This window comes from Rhinolophus sinicus, chromosome 1 (genome assembly GCF_057876585.1).
Source record: "Rhinolophus sinicus isolate RSI-liver-muscle chromosome 1, RSI-T2T, whole genome shotgun sequence".
In the NCBI taxonomy this organism is placed as follows: Eukaryota; Metazoa; Chordata; class Mammalia; order Chiroptera; family Rhinolophidae; genus Rhinolophus; species Rhinolophus sinicus.
Window position 1 is genome coordinate 58,730,786 of NC_142501.1, and position 23,334 is coordinate 58,754,119.

General features: G+C 52.8%; 1 protein-coding gene across 1 annotated transcript; it reads right to left on the reverse strand.

Moving 5' to 3' along the window:
• Window positions 1-26: 26 nt before the first annotated feature.
• Window positions 27-23,280, reverse strand: CTDSP2 (CTD small phosphatase 2). The gene is made up of 8 exons (XM_019742379.3): window positions 22,670-23,280; window positions 9,279-9,427; window positions 7,639-7,677; window positions 7,102-7,203; window positions 6,447-6,503; window positions 4,327-4,419; window positions 4,009-4,194; window positions 27-3,809 (listed from the first exon to the last, which is right to left on the reverse strand). Exons 1-8 carry the CDS (start codon window positions 22,731-22,733, stop codon window positions 3,684-3,686), a joined length of 816 nt encoding a protein of 271 aa, XP_019597938.1. The 5' UTR covers window positions 22,734-23,280; the 3' UTR covers window positions 27-3,683.
• Window positions 23,281-23,334: the final 54 nt, after the last annotated feature.

Genomic DNA, 23,334 nt, shown 5'->3' on the forward strand with positions numbered 1-23,334 from the left:
ATGAACAGCAGGGTCAGGAGGCAGCGCCCATTCCTGGATGGGTTTTTTAAACCCGCTTTTATTAATTAATTGTAAGTAATACAAATATTCCAAAAATATAAACAGACACTTAATGGCGTCCTACATTTCAAGTTTTTGAATACAACAAATTTATCAAACCATGAATCTGTAAGCAAGGTAGTCAGAACCCCATAGCCGTTATAGTGGGAAGCAGATCCCTCACCCTCCAAATGGTATCTTGGAAAGTGGCACAACGTGGAACACATCAGACTTGGGATAACTACAAGCAAAGAAGCTCACGGGGCCCCAAGAGGAGGGTCTGCTCCAGGGGCAGGCCCGACAGCATTAAAGGAATGGGGCAGCGAGCCAGACCTCTGCCTTCCCTCCCCTGCTTGAATGCAAGTCTTTACGACTAACCAAAAACAAAACAAAACAAAACAAAAAAAACCCAGCAAACGAAAACCCCATTTTACTAAAAGTGACTGAGGGACAACAGTGGTAAAGTAACCAACTGAAGACCTAAAGAGGAAGATAGGCTTACCTTCCTCACACTTGGCTTGGCTGACTGGGCCGCAGAACGGCCTTGCCAGGGGGCTGCCCTCCTGAATGAGGCCTCAGGAGCAGGGCAGAGGCGGAGCAGAACGGCATCCATTGCCCAGAGAATGGATGCCTTTAGATTTCCCATGCTTTACAGCACAAAGAAGCTTCTGGGCCACTGTTAACAGAGGTGAGTTTATACACTTACAAAATGGTCAAAATCTTTGGGAGGCAGGAACGAAACAGAAGGTCCCAGGTTAACTGAAGGCAAATTTACTCAATCTCTCTATAGTAAGGGACCTGTGGGCCTATAGAGTGTCCCCTCTACAATGTGCAGAGTGGAAACTCTTACCCGACCCTTTCCAAACTGGTCCTGTGTCCAAAGCTCCCCCTATGAGAGGGACACGAACATCAGGCTTTTGATTGAGAAGCCTAATCAGAGAGACACACTGTGTCCCTGAAGAGGCACCTTAAAGAACTGACCCTGGCAGGTGGGCAGATTCCTGGCATGGCTTGAGATGGTGCTGACCAGGCCCAGTGGCCTATTGCCTCCCAAAGACCAGCCTCTAATGGGAAGGGCTGGGGGAGGGGGGAGCCCTAGGACACCCCTGGGGTGGAACCGGCTCCCTGCCAGTCTTACACTGCTCCCAAACTGAGTCTGGCCTGCTTCCTTGCAGGAGCAGTATCACCTGCCCCTAACGCATGGAACCTGGAAACCAGACAGATGAGGCTGGCTCTGGTCTGTATGGGTGGACCATTTAGGTTTGGCCTCATCGTTTCTCTAGGGAGTGGGAAGGGCCTTTCTGTTGAGGAACTGCAGGTGGGCAAGGCAGGGTTCTGCTGGGAGCTAGGCCTGTAGAGCAGGGTCTTCATGCAGAAGCAGCAGGGATACCCGACCAAGCTATCCTGGGCTCTGGTCATGAGTCATTTGGAGCCTTCAGACAGCCGATAGGAAAGGGGCTGGCACAGGCTCTTCCTTTACCTGGGGGAACATGGAGACCCAAATGAGGGCAGAGAGTCCCAAGAACTGGATCAGCTTAGAGCCTCTATTGCTTAGTCAGAAAAGCTTGGCTGGGCCCAGATGGCAGATTTGGCCCAAGGGCCAACCCTTAGGCTGGGCCTTGGGAGAGAGGCCTTATCCACAATATTAGATGGAGGTCTCGGCCAGGGCCTTAGAATGGGAAGCTCCCATTTTTCCTTCAGGAGACATCATTCCTGGCTAGCACCAGAGCCCGATTCCCTCAACTGCAGCAGGACCCCATGGGCACCAGGGAATGATGCTGGGGGAAATGGTCATGTGGGCTTTGGGGACTCTGCTCCACTTCTGTGACACCAGACAGACAAGGCCTTACAACCTTGGACAAAGTGGGGAGGTGGCACCACAATGCTAGAGCAAGATGCTAGTCAGCCAGCTGCCACTCAGAACACCAGGCAGATGCTCCCCAACCTGGCTTTCTTAAGAACAGTTCCTTCCTCAGGCTGGGCCTAGTGTGAAGAAATTGAAAAGGATAATGGAGATGAATCCTGAGTGGGAGGTGTCCTCACACCTGAAGTGACACTTGCCTCCAGGGAAAAGAGATGGATATAGGAACGCCCTCTGGTCCCAGGAGAGGGGGGCAGGGAGAGCGGGAGGGAGGGAGGGAAGAGGAGAGAACCCCACCCAGCCCCGGGGAGGCCATGATTAAGGCAGTGATGCTGAGGTGGGGCCCCCTTTTGGGGGGGCCCCCTTGTGCTCCCAATTACAGCAGCACTTCCCCTTTTGTTTTCTATCCTAGGCAAACTTTCATTTTGTAACTAGTTTTTAAAGCATTCACTATGAAGAAACTGAAAGCAAGACACACAAAGCACAGGTGTATGAAGGGCTCGTCCTACCTGGTACCAGAGCCAGCAGTCATGTGTGTTAGGTGGGCAAAGTAATGATGCGAACACCCACTCCCCCTTGAACCAGGAAAAGCGGGAGTGCCTCTGAGGCCGTGGAAAGAAAAAGCGACAGCCAAGAAGGATGCAGATGAATGAAGCAGAGTGCGTGGCACAGGCCAGGCCCTGGAGGAAGACACAACAGGAAAGAGCCCTGCCCAAGAAACAGGAGGGGCAGGGAGGGTACGCCCTTCCCGGACTTTGGAACAAGAGTCCTTGCACCAGCACCAACAGAGAATCCCTGAAGAGCAGACTATGGACAGTCCCAAGCTCAGCTGATCTACATACAAGTCAAGGGGACACACACATTCATGGCTTTTGGGATTTTCCTCTTCCCTGTACCCCCAGCGCCTCCCATGTTCACCTTAAGCCCAGGACTGCAGCTTTGTCAGAAACAAAACAGGCCCAACACACCATGTTTAGAAAGAGAATTTTAAAAGAGTCAAAAGAATGGAAATCAGTTATCTGCTTTCTTCCATGGCACGGAAAAGACCTCCTTCGCCATGAGTTCAAGACTATGGCTAGGTGGTGAGGAAGGCAGGCCTGGTGCCCATGCCAGGCACTCGGCTGGAGGCAAGTGCAGCCCTTGGGCTGTAGGAGTTGATGGCCACTGGGGCTACTGGTTCTGGAAACAAGATTTCATCTTCCAGACATGTCGTTTATCTGCAGCAGCTGGCTGAAGAAAGGTTTCAGAAAGGAGTGTGTCTGGGGCAGCCGAAGGCAGCCTCTGACCCTTCCTTTCTCCTTGGCACAAGGCTTACAACACTGAGGCAAGGCCATGGATTTGGCAACAGAGCCGTGAAGAGTCTTCATCCCTGTAGAGCTCAGCAGCTCTCAGGGTGACTGGAGAGGAGACGAGCTTCGGGCGAGTCTTGCCCTTTCAGCTTCTTCCCCAACCTGAAACACTCATGTCCTGGGGCACAGCTCAGGGCCACACAGACACGGGCACAGATGGGGACACACTCACACACACACACACACACACACACACACACTCTCTCTCTCTCTCACATCTCGGGAGCCCAACTCCGGGAGCAGGCAGCTCGGGGTATCACTGGTGTGACAACCGCCCACTCAGCATCTAAGCTGTCCTAAAGCTCTTCCCCGTCACTTCTACTGCCCCATTTGGTGGGATGCTCCAGCTTCTGCTCCATCTGTCAGGCTGATCATAAAGGCACAGTGTAGGAAAGTCCCCTACTGGGATGGCCGTTGCTTGGAAGCAGGGAAGGCTAAGGGGCCCGCAGCTGCCCAAGGCTGGTGTAGACATCCTCTGCTCCGCTCAGCTCCTCAAAGATTGGGATCAGGTTCAGCAACTCGGTGTCTGCCATGTCATCAAACCAAGACTGCACAGGCACCTGGGGCGGGGGGGGAAAGATAGCATAAACCTCCTGCCAGTTCTTCCTCCCCTGGCTGCAGAGCCCCTGCAGGCTGGTGGGGTCCACTGGTCGTGGTGCGCCCCCCTGGTAACGCCCACAGTTCTCCCGCCCACCCTCTTTCCCACTGGGGCAGGAACTCTCCCAATCCGTGCAGTGTGGGCGTGTCTGGACCACTCACTGCATTCTCTGGATGGAAGATGTAAGAAGCAGGCGAGTTGTCCAGGATGAGGGTTTTCCTCAGGTCCCTTCCCAGGCGGCTGAGGTCCTTGACATAGCAGCCCTGGTGGAACACACAGGACTCACGGAACAGGCGGGCCCGGAACACCCCACACCTGTCCAGTAGATCCGTTACAGGGTCGGCATACTGGAAGAAGAGAAGACGCTTCTGTTTGCTGCAATCCTGGTTCCCCAGGGACATCCTGGTGACCAGCAAGGAGCATCCCTGTCGCAGCCACACCTCCTCTCGGTTCTTTTCTCCCCTCCTGCCCCCAGGTACCTTGGCCAGGCTGGCAGTGAAGAGAACACATTCAAACAGTTCCCCCATCCGTCTCAGGAACTCATCCACATAAGGCCTCTTGAGCACATACACCTGAGGAAAAGCAGAGCGGTTTAATGAGGCATCCCTGTGAGGAGGCAACCTCTTACACGAAAAGCAGCAAGTAGTTTGGGACCTTACTCTGTCCAATTCCCATACCTCAGCCTCCAGAACAGCCTGGCTACAAGCCTTCTGTCCCAGAGACCAGCACACTAGCGTCACCTCCTCACCAGGCTCCTGCTGGCTCGGTGGTCCCAATCTTGACCCAGCTCAGGAAGAAACACATACACCTACGTCCCGGGAGCCAACTCTGTTTCCGGCGGCGAACCATCAGCTGCCTCCAGAAACAAGTAATCAAGAATAGGCCTCACAGATGGAAACAGCCTATCCTGGATTACTTGAATCCAGCCACAGCCTCTGTGGGAGCTTCCTGTCCTTGGCTCTGGCAGGAAAGTCTGTCCAGGTCACCATCAGGCAAGGTCGCAGATACTTCCTAAAACCTCACGTCCTCACACAGCTTCTCTGAAATGCACCAGGAGAAACGACTTTTCCCCTCAATGACCGCAGACCGGACACTCTGCTGCCTCCACCCATTTTGTAGTTGATCCTGCCAGACACCCCTAACACTTATGTCCACCTTTCATGACCCTGCACATTTTGGCTTAAAAAGATCATTGGCTACATGTCCCTCATCGGTCTGCATTCTATTGCTTCCCTGACTCCAGCTCTTTCCCGCTCACCCAGCCACACAGGTCTACTGGGACCACTCCTTCCAAGCTCCTTTTATCCGTGTCACTCCCTGCTCAAAGAGCATGTGCCTGCCATGCTTCTCGCTCCTCAAGGTGGCCTAAACTGGCCACCACTTCCTCTTAGCTTTGCAGCAGGAACCCTCTGTTCCAGGTGTTACAACTTGGCTCCCTACCGTTTGCCATTTCTTCAACCTTCGGGGCCCTCCCTCGTCCTGGCTCTTCATCAAGTTTGGCATCCCCTCAGCGCCCTCTGCTGAAAACCTGCCTTCTGCAGGCAGTGCCCTCCTCTTTTTAATCTCATGCCTTTGTCATTATTCATGGCCTGCCTTCTAAACTAGGAGTTCACCGTATATATTTGCCTGTTTGAAAACATGCCTTTGTCTTTCCCTGTGAATTCTGTTCGTATCTACACCCTCAACTAGACTATACAGGGATGCTGGGCAGAGACTGGGCAGCCCAATGGCTGAGCCTGGCTCTGAGCAGGTCTGGCACTGGGCCACGCAGAGCACCACAGGTTGAGGGGTGGGTTGTGTGTGTGCTGGTGAAGAAAAGCCTCTGATGGATGCAGGGCAGTGATGACAACCCATGGAAGCCTTAAACCCCATTTTCCTACAAGCAACTCTACTATTTAACCTGGCCATGCAAGCAGGCATCAGGTTCCTGACTCCCAGGCCTGACGGCAGGCCTTCTGGGCAAACGTTTTCAGTAAATGGTTTTCCACTATTAATACCACATGATCCTTAAGTCCAGACTGGGCAGGTTACGCAGGGCCTGATCTTATTTAGATTCAAGTGCTCTTTACTTTGACAGATATGTACTGAGCACCTTACTGGAGCAGAATCCAGTGTAGGGACCCAAGGGGAGGAGAGTTGGACTAAGCTCCACAGAGGAGATGCCTGAGCTGGGGAGGAAGACATTCCGTAACTAGAGGGAGTCGGCAGACGTGGGGAGGAGAGAAAACAGCTAGCACTGGCTTCCTTGCCTGGAACAGGCAGAGAACCAACTAGTCAGGGTTAGAGAAAATGTAATAAATTATGTTAATAGTGCCAGTCACACTGGGAGAGGGGGGTGGTGATCAATAAATGATAGCTATTACTGTTATTCAATAATAATAATTTCAAACAGCCTGGATGCAAAGAGAAAAAAGGTGACAGCCAGTGGGGAATGAGGGACTGAATTTTTTTTAAGATGAGAAAGGCTTGAGTCTGAAATGTCTCAGTAATAAGGGAGAGGCTGAAGGTACAGGAAAGGGATCAACTGATAGAACAGAAGCCCTAAGAAGAGCAGAGGACCCAGAGCCCTCGGCGGGGTGTGGCCTGGCAGGCAGCTCACCTGATGAGTGGTCCCCTCAATCTCTACAGGCACTATGAAGTCGGCGTTGTTGATTGGCTGGAAAGAAGAAAAGTTAATGAAGTCAGAGAGGTGGGAAGAGGACAAGAAGCCACCGCCACACCCAGTCCCTGACACAGCCACTGCACTGTCACCTGGGAGGGGTGGGAAGAACAGATCTTAGAGACTCTGGAAAGTTCCTCCTAGCAGCCCACTAAGTGGTTCTTACCTCAGCACAGGGTGCAGTACCCCCTTCGGTTTGCCCTAGTTACCACCACTCCAAATTCTACATGAGCTGAGAGTTTCAGGGCCTTCTTGAATTAACACACATCTTGATAAAATGGAAAGGGGCAAGATCCAAGGCTGATTGAACCCCCCTTTTGACCTGTCCTGTACATAGCCCCGGCGGCTCTCTGTGCTATATGACGGGGGGAGGGGGGGCAGCTGCAGACTGTTGGTAGTAACGGGGGAGCAGGGGTTCCCACTCAACATTCTTCGGTGTGGTCTCAAGATGCCTGTGACACCAGTGTGGCCAAAATGCTGGAGGCCCGGCTGGCCTCGTTCTGATCACTCTTCTATCATTAACTTTAGGCCACCTTCGCCAGGTTCACAGGACAGCCCAAGACGGGTGTAGGAAGTGCTCCAGATGTCGAGTTACCTTAAAAGAGCTATGCACAAGGGTTTCATCCAGGTCAATGACCACGCAGATCCTTCCTTGATCTTCTTCTGTCACCTCTGGGAGCAAGCAAGTCCCTGGGATCTAAAACCAGAGCCAAGCTGCTAAGATCTGCCACCAAGAAAGCCCGATTGTTCCCTCAGCAGAACTCTGGGAAGAGCTGGGCTCACCAAGGGGACAGAATACCCCCCAACATCAACCCAGGAGAGGCACTACCTGAAGGCCAAGAGGTGACAAAGAAGAGACAGAGTTGGCTCCTTAGCCCCGCCTCCCACTGGGACTGTGAAATGCTCTGGACACTGGGGACGGAGGCCAGGGCCAGTGTGCAATGGACACCAGCCGTCCCCCCAAATCTATGCCCTGCACAGTGTGGGCCCTCAGCAAATTATCTGGGGTAAACGGCTTCTCAGGACGGGGAGGTAGCCAGCTAGGCACCGAGGAATGAGGGCATCACCCACGGGTGAGCAGGGAGCACTGGGGCTTGGGCTCCTGAGCACGCAGCCGTTCAGATTCACATACCTGATAAAACTGGTACTGCAGACACTGGAGCAGATCAGACTGGGGGAGAAAAGGAGGCGGTCAGTGCCACCCCACCAACGCCTTGCCCGACCCATCCAGAGCCCACTGTCTGCCTCAGGTCTGGAGGGTAACTTTGTCCCCAAGACCCCAGCCCCCTGGAAGGTCCTGATATGACAAAGATGACTTTTCTTAAGAGCTGGGCAGGGAAGGCCAGAACTTCCTTTCCACATTAGGCCCGTTGAAGGGTGGAGATGACAGCGTCCCTGTTCTTGGCTGCCACTGCCTCTCAGTTGAACAAACTGAGGAACAGGGAACTCAGGCAGGTGACGTAGGGACACAGAGTCAGAGACAGAATCAGAGCTCCTCATTGTGGTGACTTAGCCTCTTGCTGGAACTAAGTCCTGGAACTAAGACTTTGCTTTGAAAACGTGTATTTTCTGTGCCCTCCTTGGGGGGGGGATCATGGATGGATGGGGGACCCTGAGCCCCTACAAAACAGAAGTAAGCCAACGTGAACCCACACTATGGGTCCTGAAATGGGTGGGGAGGTGGAGTGCAGAGAGCTCAGAATGGCTTCCCTGCCATTTGCTAATAATAAAAATGTTGTTATGGTATACAAAGTAGTCAGTGAGCTTAATGGAAACCCTGAAGAAAAATTAAAATCCTAGCACTTGGAAAAATTTTTTGGCATTTTAGTGTATTTCCTTCAAGTTTGTTTTAGCAGTCTTTTTTCCCCCTCTGTAATATATAATTTTGCATTCTGCTTTTGAACTTCATGTTACAACTCAATACTTTTTTCATTTTATAGTGAGCTCTTGGTAAAAATCAATTGCTTACTAATACCGTCACTTTGTACTTTATTTAACCATTTCCCCCTGTTGGATAATGAAGTGATTTTTTTCACTGATGTAGTTAGCCTGGTTTGGGGAGAGGGAAAGGACAGCTAGACCTCGGTGTTTTGGAAAGAAGTACCAATGACACTGGGAGTAGAAGGATTTTTGGTCAGCGCTGTCCCGACCCTGAAATGCCAGACACATCTACTTGGTCTCTGTGAGGATCAAAGACACTCACACAGCCCCAGTGTCTCTCATAGGTACCGGTGACAGGGTTGGAAGGGGTTATCAAGAGTGTGGAAGAATTTCGATTCCTTGGTTGCCTGAAAATCAAGTAACTTGGAAGATAGCTTTGCATAGTATAAAACAAACAGGATTTACAGCCAGAATGATCTGAGGTGGACCTCTGACGCTACCATTTATTAACCATTAACTCTTTAGGGGCTACACAAAGCCTCTGGCCTCAGTTTTCACATATGTAAGTGGGAATCCTGTAACTCTCTTTGAAGGGCTGCTACATGGATCACATGATACAATACGTGTAAAGCATCTTGCACAGTTTCTGGAACCTGGAAGGTTCTGGACTGCAGGGGCCTTCAGAAACCACAGGGGCACCCGGATGACCCCCACCACAAATGGGAAGCAATAGAATGAAGATGAACCAACTATGGGTCCATCAGAGGAAGGGCTTCCTTTGAGCGAGAGCTTCGTGACCCCAGGCAAGGCTGCTTGCCCACTTGCCATGGGTGTAGGGACCCCACTAACAGGCCCCTCCCTGATGGCATCACACCACCCCGATCCAGCTACCTTAGCAATGGTGTTGGCTTCCTCCTTGTATGCGGAGAGCTCAGTAGAGGAGCTTGACTGGCCAACATGCTGGGCGCGAAAACAGCAGAAAAGGGCCTTGAAGATGTTACGTCCACGAGGCTTCTTAGGAGAGGACTTGGAGACCAGGCCTAGAGCAGAAGGAATGATGAGGCATTAACAGGGCATCTCTGTCCACAGGTGCTGACCCCCCAATCCTGGTGCCACATCCCCTCTAGTCTGTAAGATCCATCCGGATATGTAGCATGTGCTTGGCGAACGACCAGATACAGCCAACAGAGAAATGTACATGTTCATTACAACATCTTCTCTCCAGAGCAGAAACAGCAGGAATCACTGCTCTTTGGTTCGGGAAATGAGCTGCAGGGAATTTGCTCTTCATTTTATGGTGTGGGCACTCAAAGATGGGGCCAGGTATAGAACCCAGGTGTCGTCCTGCTCTGGTAGCAGCACTGAGGGTACCCTCAAAGTTAATTCAAAGACACAAATCCTCCCTAACACCCATTCTCAGAAGACTACCCACTCTAAACAAGGGAGTAACCTAGATCCCTTCCCTTCAAGTCCGTGGAGCTGCAGTGCTGTTCAGGGTCACCTTCCCTAGTTGCTGGGTCAGTGGCAGCAGAATTGAGCCCAGACTCGATACAGCAGATTAGAGAACAAGACCTACAGCTAGACTGTTCACACACTTCCCACATTCCAGCGACTTCCCTTAATATTCCCTCCCCTATTCTTAAACCACAGGCAGATGAACCCCTCGGGACACGCACATCCAACATCAGGTTGTAGGCTGATGTCTTTGCTTCCGGACTATAGCTGCTTGGTCCTGCCTTGACTGACAATCGGGCTTTGGAAATACAAAGTCATTTTAAATGGGAGGCTTGGCAAAGGCAGCCCCAGAAAGGCCAAGCTAATACAAAAAGCTATGGGCATTACAGGACCAACCAGAAATGGACTTCAGAATACAGTATCTTTTTCCAAGTTCCTTTCGCTTTTTAGATGCACTGTTGGCAATTGTTGAGCACGAGTAGGAAGACACGATGGGTACTGCGGCCAGGAGGTGGCACCACACAACCACTGCCAGAATGGTCCTTAGCCACAGGTCTCATCTCCCCAGGGCTGGGCAGGGGATGGGCCTAAGGATTAAACCTAACCCATTCCACTTTAAAGCACAGGGTAAACTACTGTGAAGGAAAAATAAACACTGGAAATGCCTGTCTTAGTGGAGAAAAAAAACCCCAACCTGCAAAGAGAAGGTGGCACTAAGGACAACCTTCCCTGTGAGACGGGAAGGGGGAGGCAACGTGGTGGGGCACCCAGCTTCCCCCACCCCCCGTCCTCAGAGCACGCATTGCACCACTGAGGTGGCCCCTGCAAAAATGGCTATGGAAGAGTCATTTAACACCCAGTTACTGGGCTTGCCTATGCCCATGGAGAGAGGGAAAACCAAACTCTATCCCCCAGGACCAAGGGTGAGGAAATGGCCAATGATGAGCGGTCAGTCAAGTGGCCGTCAGCCACCAGGACCTCTGTCTGACTCAGCTCTGACTCCACACAAAGACGGGGCATTTCCTGAAGGTGCAGGCCGGGCTTGCCGGTCGGTCCAGAGCGCTCTCCTCCTCCACTCCCTGGTTTAGGCCGAGTCCCTCAAAACTGGTATGACCATTAGAAACCTTTTAGAAAATGATCAGGCCTCTTCAGCAATTAGCCAGCTAACAAGCTGGATATCACTCTTGGCCCCAGTAGAGAATTGAGATTTCCAGGGACTGGCGATTTTGTCATGAAGGAAGAATGTGCGTTAGGGACCTCCCCCCAAGGCCCATGTATCAAGGAGACAGACTTTAGAGCAGAGCCCAGCGCTTAAAGACAGCAGAATGAGAGGTTCCTTGGATTTTTCCTACTCTTAATAATCTATGCAGAAACCAGAGGGAAAGGACAGCTCCTCCACCTGCTTGTATGGCCCACGTTCAATTCCAAGCCCAGGAACTCAAGCAGACGCTGAACACAAAGCTCCAAGACCAAAGCTGAACCATTGCTTTTCCTTTGGTTTATGGTTTCTTCACGCAGAACCACAATCAGAGGCTTAACCCGGGCACTGAGCCTTTCTTAAAAGGCTACACAGCCCAAGCCTTTCCTGAAGAGAGGCAGTCATGAATGCACTCAGCATCTTAGTGACAGATGCTGTGAAGGCTGAGTAATCTGAGAGGCAGGGAGGTTGAAAGGGGCAGCTGGCTGGGGCCAGAGAAGCCTCGCTGGTGCCCACTGCGGGAGGCCCAACAGGCAGAAGCGCTTCAGCCTTAGACAGGGAACGTGGTGGGGTGGGGCTGGGGGCTCCTCGGCTTGGTTTGGACTCTGCAGGGGATGTGGGTCTTCTCAAAAACAATGTGACTAGGCAGCTCCCAGGCCTCAGAGCCCACAAATGCCTTGACCCTGGGGGCAGGCGCTCAGAGTAGAGCACAGAGCTGCGGCTCTTGGGGAGGGTACCCTAACAGCAAGGTCAATACCCCAGGTGTCCCTCATTACCCCTTCCCCTATTGGGGCCTCACTTTCTTCAGTCCGTCTCCAGGCTGTCTGTCCTCCTTACGTTTACAAACCTGCCACTGAGAATTTGTCGGGGCCTCTTCAGCCTCCCCCCAGCATCGGCCTGCAAGGGCCTCAGCCAGTACATTCAGCGGTCTCTGGCTCTCTGTGTAGTAGGTGCTCAGTAACTGACTGGCTGAGTAAGACTGCAGGGGCCCCTAGGGTCTTTCGCTTCCACAGAGCCAGGGCCTGGGGAAGCTTTCAGTGGTTTGCAGCAGCCCAGACGAGTCCGTGCAGAAAAGGGATTGGGGGGGGGGGGGGGGGGTCTGACGGAGCTGAGCACCTGACGCAACCTCGTTTAATCCTCACTACAAACCCATCTGTAGGCACTAATCCCCCACTTTCCAGGAGGGAAACTAGAGGTTAAGTAACCTGCTCAAAATTACGCAGGTCGGAGGACAGCAGAGCCAGAATTTGAACCCAGGTCTCCTTGAGCCCAGAGCCAGGGCTCTTAGCCACCACCCCGTAAGGCCCCTGACAGCTCAGAGGCACCCCGTGCGTTTGCTCCTGCAACGACTGGGAGGCTGTGGGGCTGTGGGGCTCTCAAGGGTTCTTAGCAAGTCTGCTCTACTCTTCTCCGGGTCGGGCTGCTTCGGCCCCCGTTCTTCGCTGTCCTCTTGGGCAGGCCATGGAAGGTGCGAGGAGTAAAATGGTACAAGATTCTGGGATTCCACTCCAGGGCTCGCCTCACGCACACCCCAACCCTGCACCTGCTCTGCCGGGCAGTTACCTCTGGGAGATCAAGAGGACAAAGGGGGAGGGGGAGGAGCTGGAGCCAGGAACTTTGGTCCAAGACCCGCTTTGTTCAGTGGGTTTCAGGGTGAGGGGAACACACCAGAATGGGATCTGAAACTTCTGTCAAAGAGCCTTTCAAAGGGCTGCTTTCAGCCAGCACTCAGCATTGTGTCCCTGACAGCCAGGTGCAGGCCACCCCTCACCCCTCCGTGTGTGACAGGGAGGGGTACTGGCCCTCCCCCCCAGGAAAGGAACAACGGGCACAAGAAGATTTATAGGCCTGTGGGGGATTCATTGCACACAGTTTCCCCAAGAAGGGAGGGCAGGATTTCAGTGGGTGCCATGTAGCCCCCAAACCAGCAGCTCTCCCTCCTTCATCCTCCTGCTACGGGCTCTGTGGACACCCAGCCTCCTCTTCTGCCTGGCTGCTGAGGTGTCTGCGCTCCCTGCTCCCAACATCTGCCTTGGGGCTACACGTCAGAGAGGACCAGCACAGACCTCGTGGTGGGGAGCTCTGGCGTAAGAGGAGAGTGTACAGGCGACTGAGAACAGGGGAGCCAGGCCACCCCTCCAGCCGACTCCTGCAAGGCTTCCTACTGAGGCAGGTTGTGAAGAGAAGGGGGCATGAGATCTATCCCCTCCTCTGAGGGCCACCTGGGCTGGGGTCCAGGCTCTACCAGTCACTGACTCAGCCACACAGCCTCTTTGAGCCTTAGTTTCCTCATCCATTAATTGTAACAGCAAGATTTCACTTCGGACTGAAAGGATAAACAAAACTTTCTGTCTACACAGTAACGTACTGTGCAAACTAAAGCTAAATGTCCTACTCATTTTCACTAATTATCTAAGGGGAGATGACCACTACATAGCAACATTGTGGGCCTTATTCCAGGAGGACAGCAACAGGAGAGCTGGAGCCCTCCCACCCCTGGCATGTGGTTGAAGCTCAAAAAAGATGGAAGGTGCCAGAGGAACTCTGACCATGAGCAGGTTTCAAAAAGTCAAAACAAGCCCCATACCTTCTCCCAAACCCGCTACAGAAGTTGTTTTCCAAGAAGCACCAGGTGGGGACATTATTTACCTCTGTCTCTTAAGAAGCTTGTGCATGTGCGTGCATGTACGTACACACACACACACACACACACACACACACACGCACAGATGAAAACTGGCTTTGCCAGGACACTATTTTTAACCTTCTTCTGAAGGTCAGGTTCAGATATCAATGTTGCCAACAACACAGCTTCGTGTCCCAGCAAAGGAACTCCTCACACATCCGCCTGGGATTCAGCAGAACGCAAGCTCTCAGGCTGCTGGATTTTAACAAGCCCATTCACGTAGAAGGATGCCTTCTTGGTTCACCCTCAGAAGCACTTTTCTCTCCACCATCTCCCATCCCCTCACAGTACAGGATTTCAGTCTTGGCTATCACTATAAAATGGCCTCTCTGAGGGGGCCTCCCTCCCCTTAGCTATTGGAGAAAGGAGAGTATTTGGAGAATTTCCGGCCCTTCTTGGCCAGCTGCCTGGGCCTTGCAGCCAAGACACATCTGATTGGGGCTCCCCATGGAGAGGAGTCCTCCCAGGTCCTCAGCAAGGGGCATCTGTGCCTTGGCTAAGGACAGGCCCTAACGTGCCAGGTGGACGGAAGGGCTCTTGGACCAGCAGGTGAGTCGGCAGGGAAACAAGAGGGTGAGAGATGCCTAGACATCCCCCACACAGAAAAGCCTGGAAATAATGGGGAGGGTGCACTAGTTTCCACAAGGCCCAAATGCTGACACTGTTCTTTTCAGCTAACAAGGCAGAGAGGGCCTCACCCAGCTCAGCACCAACCAGTTCCCAAAGTTCCAAAGAGCAGCTGTGAATCTGACGCATGGACCTTTTTTTTCCACCAAAAAGGATTTATTTGGGAAAAAGGGTTGCATTCCGTTACATGCAGCCATGGTGAGCCACGTGCACAAAGAGAGCAAGAAGAACGGCAAGGACTTTTAAAAAGTTCTAACCATGCCGTTTGGCTCACACTAGCATGTTCTACATCGGTGCCTTCCCTGCGGCCAGCACCTGGGCCACCCTGCCTACAGAGAAGTCTCCCTGTCTGCACGTAAGTCTCCATCAGTTCCCCTTCCCTGGGCAGGAGAGCTGCCTGCATCTCTCTCCGTTCTAAGAAAGGAGAACTTTCAGTCCTGGGTCCCTGATGCCACCTGTGGGGGGAGGTCACAGGAGTCACTGGCTGCCTTGCCTCCTGCCCTTTCCCTGACCACGTTAGCAATCCAATCACTAACGTCAACATAGGGCTTCAACTTTAGGGAACTTCCCACAAGAAGGACTGTTTTGGGAGCAGGAGATTCCTGAGAACTTATAAAACATGATCAACATACTCTATCAATTTCAGAATCAGCCTTTAAAAGAGTTATTGCCAAAACACACTCCTGGACAGCTCTAGCATACTTTAAAAATATGCTGAAGTGGAGGTGAGGTTCCCAGCAGAAGCAACAGGTCCTGGACCGCAGACGGAGGAGCCATTTCCTCACAGCCATTTCCTCACAACTGTCAACAGCAGGCTCAGCCCCCAGCCCCATGCCAGACGGCTCTTGGAAGGTGTCAGGAAGTGATCTGATGGCCCACAGCGCCAGCAGGGACAGACCTGAGAGCCCATCCAGGAACACCCGAAGGGCTGGATCCTGCCCCCACCCCAGCACCAGCCAGGGCACTGATGTCATCATGGGGGTCTGGAAGCCACAGCTGCCCACCTTGAGCCTCCCTCTCCCCTTAAGGAGGTACTGAGCAGGCTCCTGTGGGAAGCCGGGAACCTAAGAGAAACCTGCCAAGCAGGACACAAACACCCTCTTGGTGGCTGTTTCAGGCCCTGCCTGGGCGCTCTGCCCCTGATTTCTGGAAAGCTTGGATTGGTGGAAGACTAAAAAATCCAGTGCCTCTGTTTTCCCTCCAGCTGTGGAAGCCTGCTTTGGGTGGTACATGCATGAGAGTGAGATGGAGAAAGAAGAGCAAAGGCGCAGGACAAAGCAAGGGACCCTAAACCATCTCTCCTCTGACCAGTGGACAATACAGCGATTTACACAAGTTACCCCAGACTTGGCTTTAAATCCTGCCTCTGTCACGTATAACGTGTGTGGCCTTGGGCCTCAGTTTCTTTATCTTTAAAATGGGAAGACTAACATTACCTATTTCACAGAGCTATGAAAATTACAAGGAACTTAAGGTGTGTCCTGGCCCTAGTAAATGCTCTGTGTCAGCTGTTAGTCAGTAAGTACAAAGCACTTTCATACCCTTATCTCAGTCTCAATCTCAAAATGTGCACATAGAAAGAGACCATAGAGATTTGTTTTCATTCCAGAGGTCACACAGAGACAGTGGCAGGGCCAACCCCAGGAAATGGCCTTTCAGGGACCCCACAAAAACCAATCACAGTCTCGCTCTCTCTCACACACATACACACACACAAATTCACTGAGATTGGCCAACCAGTTTCTTCCTTCCTTCCTTCCTCAGCAGGACTGGAGGGGGTCAGTCAAGGAAGGACTGCTGGGAGGGAGTCTGCCCCACAGGGACACTTAGCTGCTCCTCCCACACCCCAAGCTTCACCTGGGACCAGCCAAGCGGCAGAGATGTATCCACCTGGAGCGCTGAGCTGGAAGTCAGGACAGCTGACTCTCGCCCCACTTCAGTCTCCAACAGCTTCATGGTCCTGCCTAAGGCACAACTTCTCTGACGTTCAGAGGTCAACTGGGAAAGGTTTACACCCTTACAAGGTGGCTTCAGCCTTGAGTTCAGCTAAAGCTTGAACTCAAAGGCACTCACTCTAAGTGGAATGCACAATGCCGGTGAGAGGCAGTGTGGGTCATAGCCAAGGCTTGATTCCAGAGCCCGGGTCGTAGCTGCACTAACCAGCCGCGTTCACTGGACAAGGTGATTCAGCTCTCTCAGCGGGGGTTTTTCTTATCTGTCCAGTGGGGATAATTCCTATCTCACAAGGGCATTGTGAGCATAAAGTGAGATAGTAGATATAAAATGCGAGGAACAGTGCCTGGCCCATAGGACGGGTAAGTATTCAATACTGTCAGTGATCATTACTGGGTAAGCGAGGATCAATACTCTGTCCATTCATACCCAGAACATTTTAGGACTCCCCTCTAGGAGCCACAGGATCTTTAACAAACAGCAAAACTGGATCCCTCCAGGGGACTCTTCCTGCTCAGGGCTAAACAGGCAGTTGGGGCCACTGCTGTGATTAGCTGGCTCATCTCCAGGGACACCTGTCAGAATCACAGGGAGCACTTGGAACACGAGCACGTTCAGCCCACCTGCTCATGCTGATTCACTAGGACCCAGGTGGGGTCCGTATTTTTAGTGTCACAGGAGATTTTGATGTTGTGTCCTTGGCTGAGAGCTAGTGTCTAAAGGTCGCCAGTGGTCCCTGACTGGAGGGGCTTCAGCCAGCCGCCTCGGCCGCCTTCCGCTACCGTATCTCACTGGTTCAGTTATCTCTGCAGATCTAGGAGGTTTTGTGCCCCAGGACCTGGTTTTCCTTTCGAGGGGGCACTTGCTCTATTCCATCATCTAGTTAAGACCCAAGTCTGCTGTTGCTTCCAGCAGGCCCCTGTTCCAGTGAAGGAGGGGCCCTAGCTCCATTCTGCTATGGAAACGGAAGAGCTGGGATCTATGATCCGCTTCCTGTGTTATGCAATTTGAACTTTCCCATGAATCTGTTTGGCTCTCACTGGGGTTGGGGCCACATTTGTTCCCTGAGAACAGTGCAGGTGGGAAAGGGCAAATTCTACAGGATGCAAAAGCTACTCATATGTCAAGAGATTAAAAAGTCTGATTGGGAGCGGGGGAACTAGGAGCACCTGGGAAGGGAAAAGAAATGTCAGGAGGTCCACTCAGGGATCAGGTTCAAGGCTGATGAATAAAACAGGACATTCGTACCTCCTGCCCAGAGGGAGGCTGTGTGCTCGCTGGAGTTCCCATATTGTAGGCACAGACCTGGGGCAGAACTGAAGGGCCAGGCGTTATGCTGGACAAAGAAACTCTGTGCTAGTTGGCCTCTGGTCCAGAGAGGATTCCAGTTCTAAGTCAACTTCACCACTTGAATTTCCACTAGTTCCTTCATAAGATTTGCATGTTAATGAGCTCATCTGCATCCCAGTTGGGAACTATTCTTCCATTTCAGAAGAGGGAGGGAATCATGTCAGGGCCACACCCAATCCCATGTCCTCAAGACAACTGAGTTAATTCTGTGCTTCGGGAGCTGGCTGGCCTGAGACAGGATGAAAAGCAGCTTAATGCTGCTTTTGTGCTTTCTCAATGTTGTACCCCAAAACCACAGCAGCAAAGGCATAGCTTTAAGAACATCTATGTCTCTTCAAAACCCCCGTTTCTTTTCCTCTCCTTGATACTAGAATTCCTTAAAAGAAATATGAACCTCACTGGGTTCATTAACTCTCAAAGCAAATGCAGACGGTAAGAAAAAGGCAGCACACAGTTGTGTCAAGTTTTCATTAGATTCATTTCTGCGAGGGCAAGCAAATGCTTAGATTTAGACTTCAGAGACTCTTCATTGGAGGTGGATGGCTCCCTGGCCTCAGCCCACCTCCCCCAGATGCCTAGGCGCCAGGCAGAATTGCAAAAGCCCCAAGGCACATGCTACTCGCATTAGTGCAGATAAAAATCCTACCCCAAGTCACACTGGCACAAAGACGGGGTCTGTACAGCTTGCTGTCTGCAAGCCTCGAGGCTGATCCTTCCAGAAGGCGCAAGCCCCCACATCAGCGTCCCCTCTGACCCCTGGCCACCTGTCTTTAACAATAAAACCCTCACAACTGTGTGTTATTTGCACTGTGTCCTGGGGAATGGAAGAGGCACCAAGAAGTAGTGGTTTAGTTGTGTAAAAAAGAAGGGATATTAACATTATGAATCACCTACTAAATACCAGGCATTATAGAAGTGTAGATATCAATATTCCTATTTACAGACAAGTCACTCAGGGTACTAAAGTGATCTGTCAAGTCTCATTGTGACTAGGGAAGGCAAGGATTTGCACCCAGGCCTGAAGCAAACCAATTTTGGTCCTGGAAGAATTCTTTGAAGTAACAATGAAAACTATAATCGCTGCCCCTGCCTCCCCCATCCCAAGATGGGAATAAAGACAATACTCCAAATTACCCAAAAGCTAGCAGGGAGAAAGCTGAGGGAGAAAAAGGGACATATATTTGTATAAAATCTGTACATAATTACACAGTCTTTCTTTCCCACGCTTAGTTACGAACATCTCTATACACTTCTATTAATGAATTCTCCACAGAAATGCTGGGAGCGTCAATTCACCTTGGCTAGAAATGTGACTTCTGTAGTAGTATTTACCATTTTTACCAAGTCTGTGATCATAACGGATTTGGAAGGTCCCACAGAGACAATGAAAGGGGACCTCTCTGTCATCCAGTTTCTTTAAGATCCCTCAAGTCGAGGAGGGAGGAGACAGGACCACCCCCTCTGCCATCTAAGGAGGGGTTTTTCACAGCAGTTCCTAAGTCCTGCTCGGTTGAAAGTTCTGTAAGTCAAACTGAGCAGCAGAACTGCAAACTCCCCGCCACAGGATGTTAGGCATTTCAAACTGTTGCTGAGTTAGCAGCACTCCCTTGAGCAAACACAAGCTCAAGTCACCACACAGCCCCTACCCCACTCCAAGATGGGGGGAGGGGGGCTCCAAAGGAGACAGAGGAGGGAGCCTCAGCCAGCCACAAAGAGGCCAAGTCGGGCACTGGAGAAGGAGGGAGAGGAACCAGTGGGACAGGAGGAGCCAGCTACAAACAGGCATCCTGGACCCACACAGAGCAAGCTCGGGAAGAAAGCCCCAGCAAGATTCAGCCTAAGCTTTTCAAGTTAAGGGCCGAGCTACAACTACAGTGAAAGGTGTTTGATCTTTTTCATGAGAGAATAAGGCAGAATTTCTCCCTCTGGGGAGAAGGCAAGAGCTAGAGAAAACTTGCCACCATCCTAATTCTGAGGGATGGTCAGTTAAGAGAACCTATCTAGCTCAAGTGAGGCGACAACCCCAGGCGTCATCACCCTCTCCCTGAAAGGAAGGGGCACTGGGACTCATGGAAAACAAAACCAGTCCAGATGCCCCCCCAAAGGGCCTGTGGATCACTGTGAGTTCTGGAAGAGGTAGCCTACACCCTCATTTCACACTGGGAGGTTGGGGTTGGAAGGGGGCCTGTTTCCTTGGCTTTCGCTACCTAACCTCCCAGCAGTGGGGTGACACCTTTATATGGGGCTGCAATAAATGGCTATTCTCTGACCAAAGTGATATTAACTTTTCTTTTTTACTTTTGATATTACACACAGCCCTGTACTTGCTGCACCAGGAAGCCATTTCACCCATCTGTCTGGGAAGATGATCCAATTTTGGTCCTTTTATCATCAATGCTTTCAGCAACTTTCTTCTACTTCCCCTACTGTAATTACTTTTGAATCATCAACACACCCAGTCAGCCTTAAAGCTCCGAGAACAGAATGCTAAAACAGAAAAAAAAAAAAAAAAAAAAAACACGGAAAAAAACAACACAGAAACAAACCAAAAAAACCCTTCAATGGCAACAACTTGACTAAAAAACACTCACGTTAGGAACAATTTGATTTTTTTGTAGAAATTTACTTATTTATAAACTGCCTCACACTCCTTCCTTATTTTCCAAAGGGAGGAAGGCCTAGAGATGGGGGGCTGTGGACAGGGGGGAGGGCAAAGAACTCCTAAAGGAGCTAATTAAAACATTTGCTCCCCACTCCAACTTTTTTTCTTTCTTTCTTAAGGATGCAGGATTTGTTTGTCAATGATAAGGGGCTCAGAGAGTTGGCCTACTGGTTGCTGGGTGCCCAAGCAGCCTTGGAAGAAAGTATGCCTTTTCTGGAATGCAATCAAATTACATGGGGAGAGAGAGAGAGACCCATGACTGCCGGCTTAAGAATTCAGATTCTTAAAAAAGGAAATGAAAAACGTTAACTCCAAGAAAACCCAACCAGCATCAACAACTGAACACTGTCAAGAAGCCAGATGCTTTGCTTTCTGCTATCATCTATTCTTTTCCCTGCCATTTGCCCTGATGGATGAAACATACAGCTCTTATTTGTTAAGAGGCCCCTTCAGCCATCCAACTTTCTTTTCCCTCATTCCAGGTGTGGTGCCATCACCCAGGAGGCACCCTCCAGAGCCCCTATGTGAGGGGAGGGAGGACCTGACAGGGGAAACACAGGGTTCTTCTTTTTCCTTCTCATCAACACTGCCCCCTCTGGAATCCTTCGACACCCAAATTTCTTCAGCTCTGGCTAGCTCTTTGAATCCTGTCCTGGGGTGAGGTTCGGAAGAGAGTGCAAGTCAGAAGTGAAATTAACAATACCTAAAGCCTCCCTTCTTCGGCCCTCAGCACAACTAGGCAGCCAGCAGAGGAGTGGTGAAGTTGCAGCCTGGGTCACACAGCATGCTTACTAATGCAGCCAGGGACTTTGGCGGGAGGGAGAAGAGGGGAATCTGAGTAGGCAAGGCTCTTCCCCCGCTCCTCAAGACAGACTTATTTAAAGAAGGGCCAGTGATGCAGGAGGCATACACTGCCCCCCACCCCAGGAATTGAGGAAAGACTGACACCACCAGCCCAGCTTCTTCACCCCTAGGCAAGTTGAGGAGCTCCTTGGGACCGGGAACGCCAGGAATAAGTGATCTGATGACGAATGTTGCCAAATAGGATGTGGGGCAACACCAGGGCCTGCAGTTGCCGCCCACCAGGCTCTAGGCCTCAAACTGTTTAACTGCAACACTAGCCCTTTTCGCCCAGTTCTGAGGGGTCCAGGGAAGTGCACGGACGCTCTGAATTTGGTCTCCCCAGCCTCAGGGCCAGGTGGCCCCAGTCCGGGAAGTTCTCCAGAAAAAAAACCGACGCTAGTCCATACTCCCCGCGTAAATTCTGTCCGCTATTTTAGACACATTCCTCAAGGCCCTAAGAGGAACGTGGGGGAGGAGGAGTTTCGTGGCCTCCACAGTGACCAAACTCAAGAGAGATCCCACCCTCCGGCCCCAACCTTTTCCCCGCCCCAGGAAAGGCCTCAGCCTTATCCCGCTCCGGTCCCCAAGCCCACCCCAGAGAGGGCCCGCCACCCTCCGCGCGTCTCCACCTGACCCTCAGGAAGGCGGGGGCCGCGAGCCGCTGCCCACGGGGAACTCGCACTTTTTCGCTGCGCGATTCAGAAACACGCCGGGTCTGATGCCATCCCGCGAATTATGTAATCAGGGACACCGCTCCCGGGCTAAACAAACGCGACTCTGTGTGCAGCCGCGGCCCCGGGGAAGCACACCGGGACAGGGAGGGGCTCGGGCCCGGCCTCGGGTCAGATGGGTTTGCTCAGCAAAAGAGCCCCGCGCCGCCGAGGTCCCAGGCCGAGCGCCGGGCGGCGGGCGGGCTAGGTCGGGTCGGCCAGGGCTCGGCCCCTCCCCCACCGCGGCCGCCCCCGCCTCCGGGCTGTGAACTTGGTCCCAAGTCCCGCCGGACGCCGTCACCGCCCGCTGCCAGGAGGACCTCGGGCTTGGGGGGAGGGGGGCAGGAAGTGCCGGACTCCAGTCCCGGCTCCATTCCAGCTCGGGACCCCTCCGTCCCTCTCCCCAACCCTCAACCCACGGTCCTGGGGCAGCCGCGAGCTGTGGTGCGGTAAAGTGATGACCCCACCCCCCCAACTCTGGAGGAGACAGACGCCGGTGGACTCGTGCTTCCAGCACTACCCCTTAGTCTCTCTGGCCGGGGGGGGGGGTGCAGGACGGGGTGACAGCTGCGCGAATGATGCCCCTCCCCCTCCGGTGCCTAGAGCCTGGGCCCCGCGCAGCCCCCACGCGGGTCTGTGTGCAGACCCGGACGCGAGGGCTGATGGACTAGGGGGTACGATCGGAATCGCCAACTCTGGAGCCCCGGGAGATCAGGGGCCCAGAGTCGGGTTCGGGGCTGTGTTAGCCCCCTCCCCGCCTGGGGGCGACGCAAAGTTTTGGGAAGTTGCAGCCTTTACCTTGCTTGGTGAGCACCAGGGCGTCTTCCCTCCGCGCCTGGGTGATGATGGAGCCGTGTTCCATCTAACAATCCCGCGGGCCCGGGCTGGCTGGGCGGGAGGACGGGCAGGCGCGCAGGCTGGGCTGGGCTGGGGGGCCTGGGCGGGGGCCCGCTCCGGCTCCGGCTCCAGAGACTCGGACTCCCACAGCTGTTCACATCCCTGCTCTCGTTTCCTCCCTGGGCTGGGAAGGGAGGCAGCCTATACCGAGAGCGGGCGGCCGGGGCAGTAGCTTCCCCGGGTGCCCCCGGCCCCGATCCCCCGGCGGCAGCTCCGGGCTCCTCAGTTTGGGTCCAACATGGAGAATCCGGAGCGAAAACAAGAGGAGGAAATGGGACACGGGGCGGTTTCCAGGCTCCCCCCTCCCCTCCGTACTCCAGATAAACAACCCGCGGCTGCAGCGCCCACCCCCGCGCGCCTCTCGGCTCCGGACCCGGCCTCTCCACCGCCCGCCGGAGTCTCCCGTTGCGGAACACTGTCCTACGCCACGGGACTGTCCACCAGCGAGCGGCTGGGGCTTCGGAAGATCCCGAGCTTTGCTATTTTGTTACGGAAAAAGCGAATCCCCGAGGGGGGTGGGGTGGCGGGCGGGCAGGCTGGCAGGGGAGACTTGAAACCGCTCCGAG

Coding starts and splice junctions, on each gene's coding strand:
- CTDSP2 (XM_019742379.3), bottom strand. CDS start 22,733: ATGGAACACGGCTCCATCATCACCCAGGCGCGGAGGGAAGACGCCCTG. Junction 7,678..9,278: donor AAGCCAACACCATTGCTAAG/GTAGCTGGATCG, acceptor TTTCTCCCCCAG/TCTGATCTGCTCCAGTGTCT. Junction 3,810..4,008: donor TCTTCCATCCAGAGAATGCA/GTGAGTGGTCCA, acceptor CCCCCGCCCCAG/GTGCCTGTGCAGTCTTGGTT.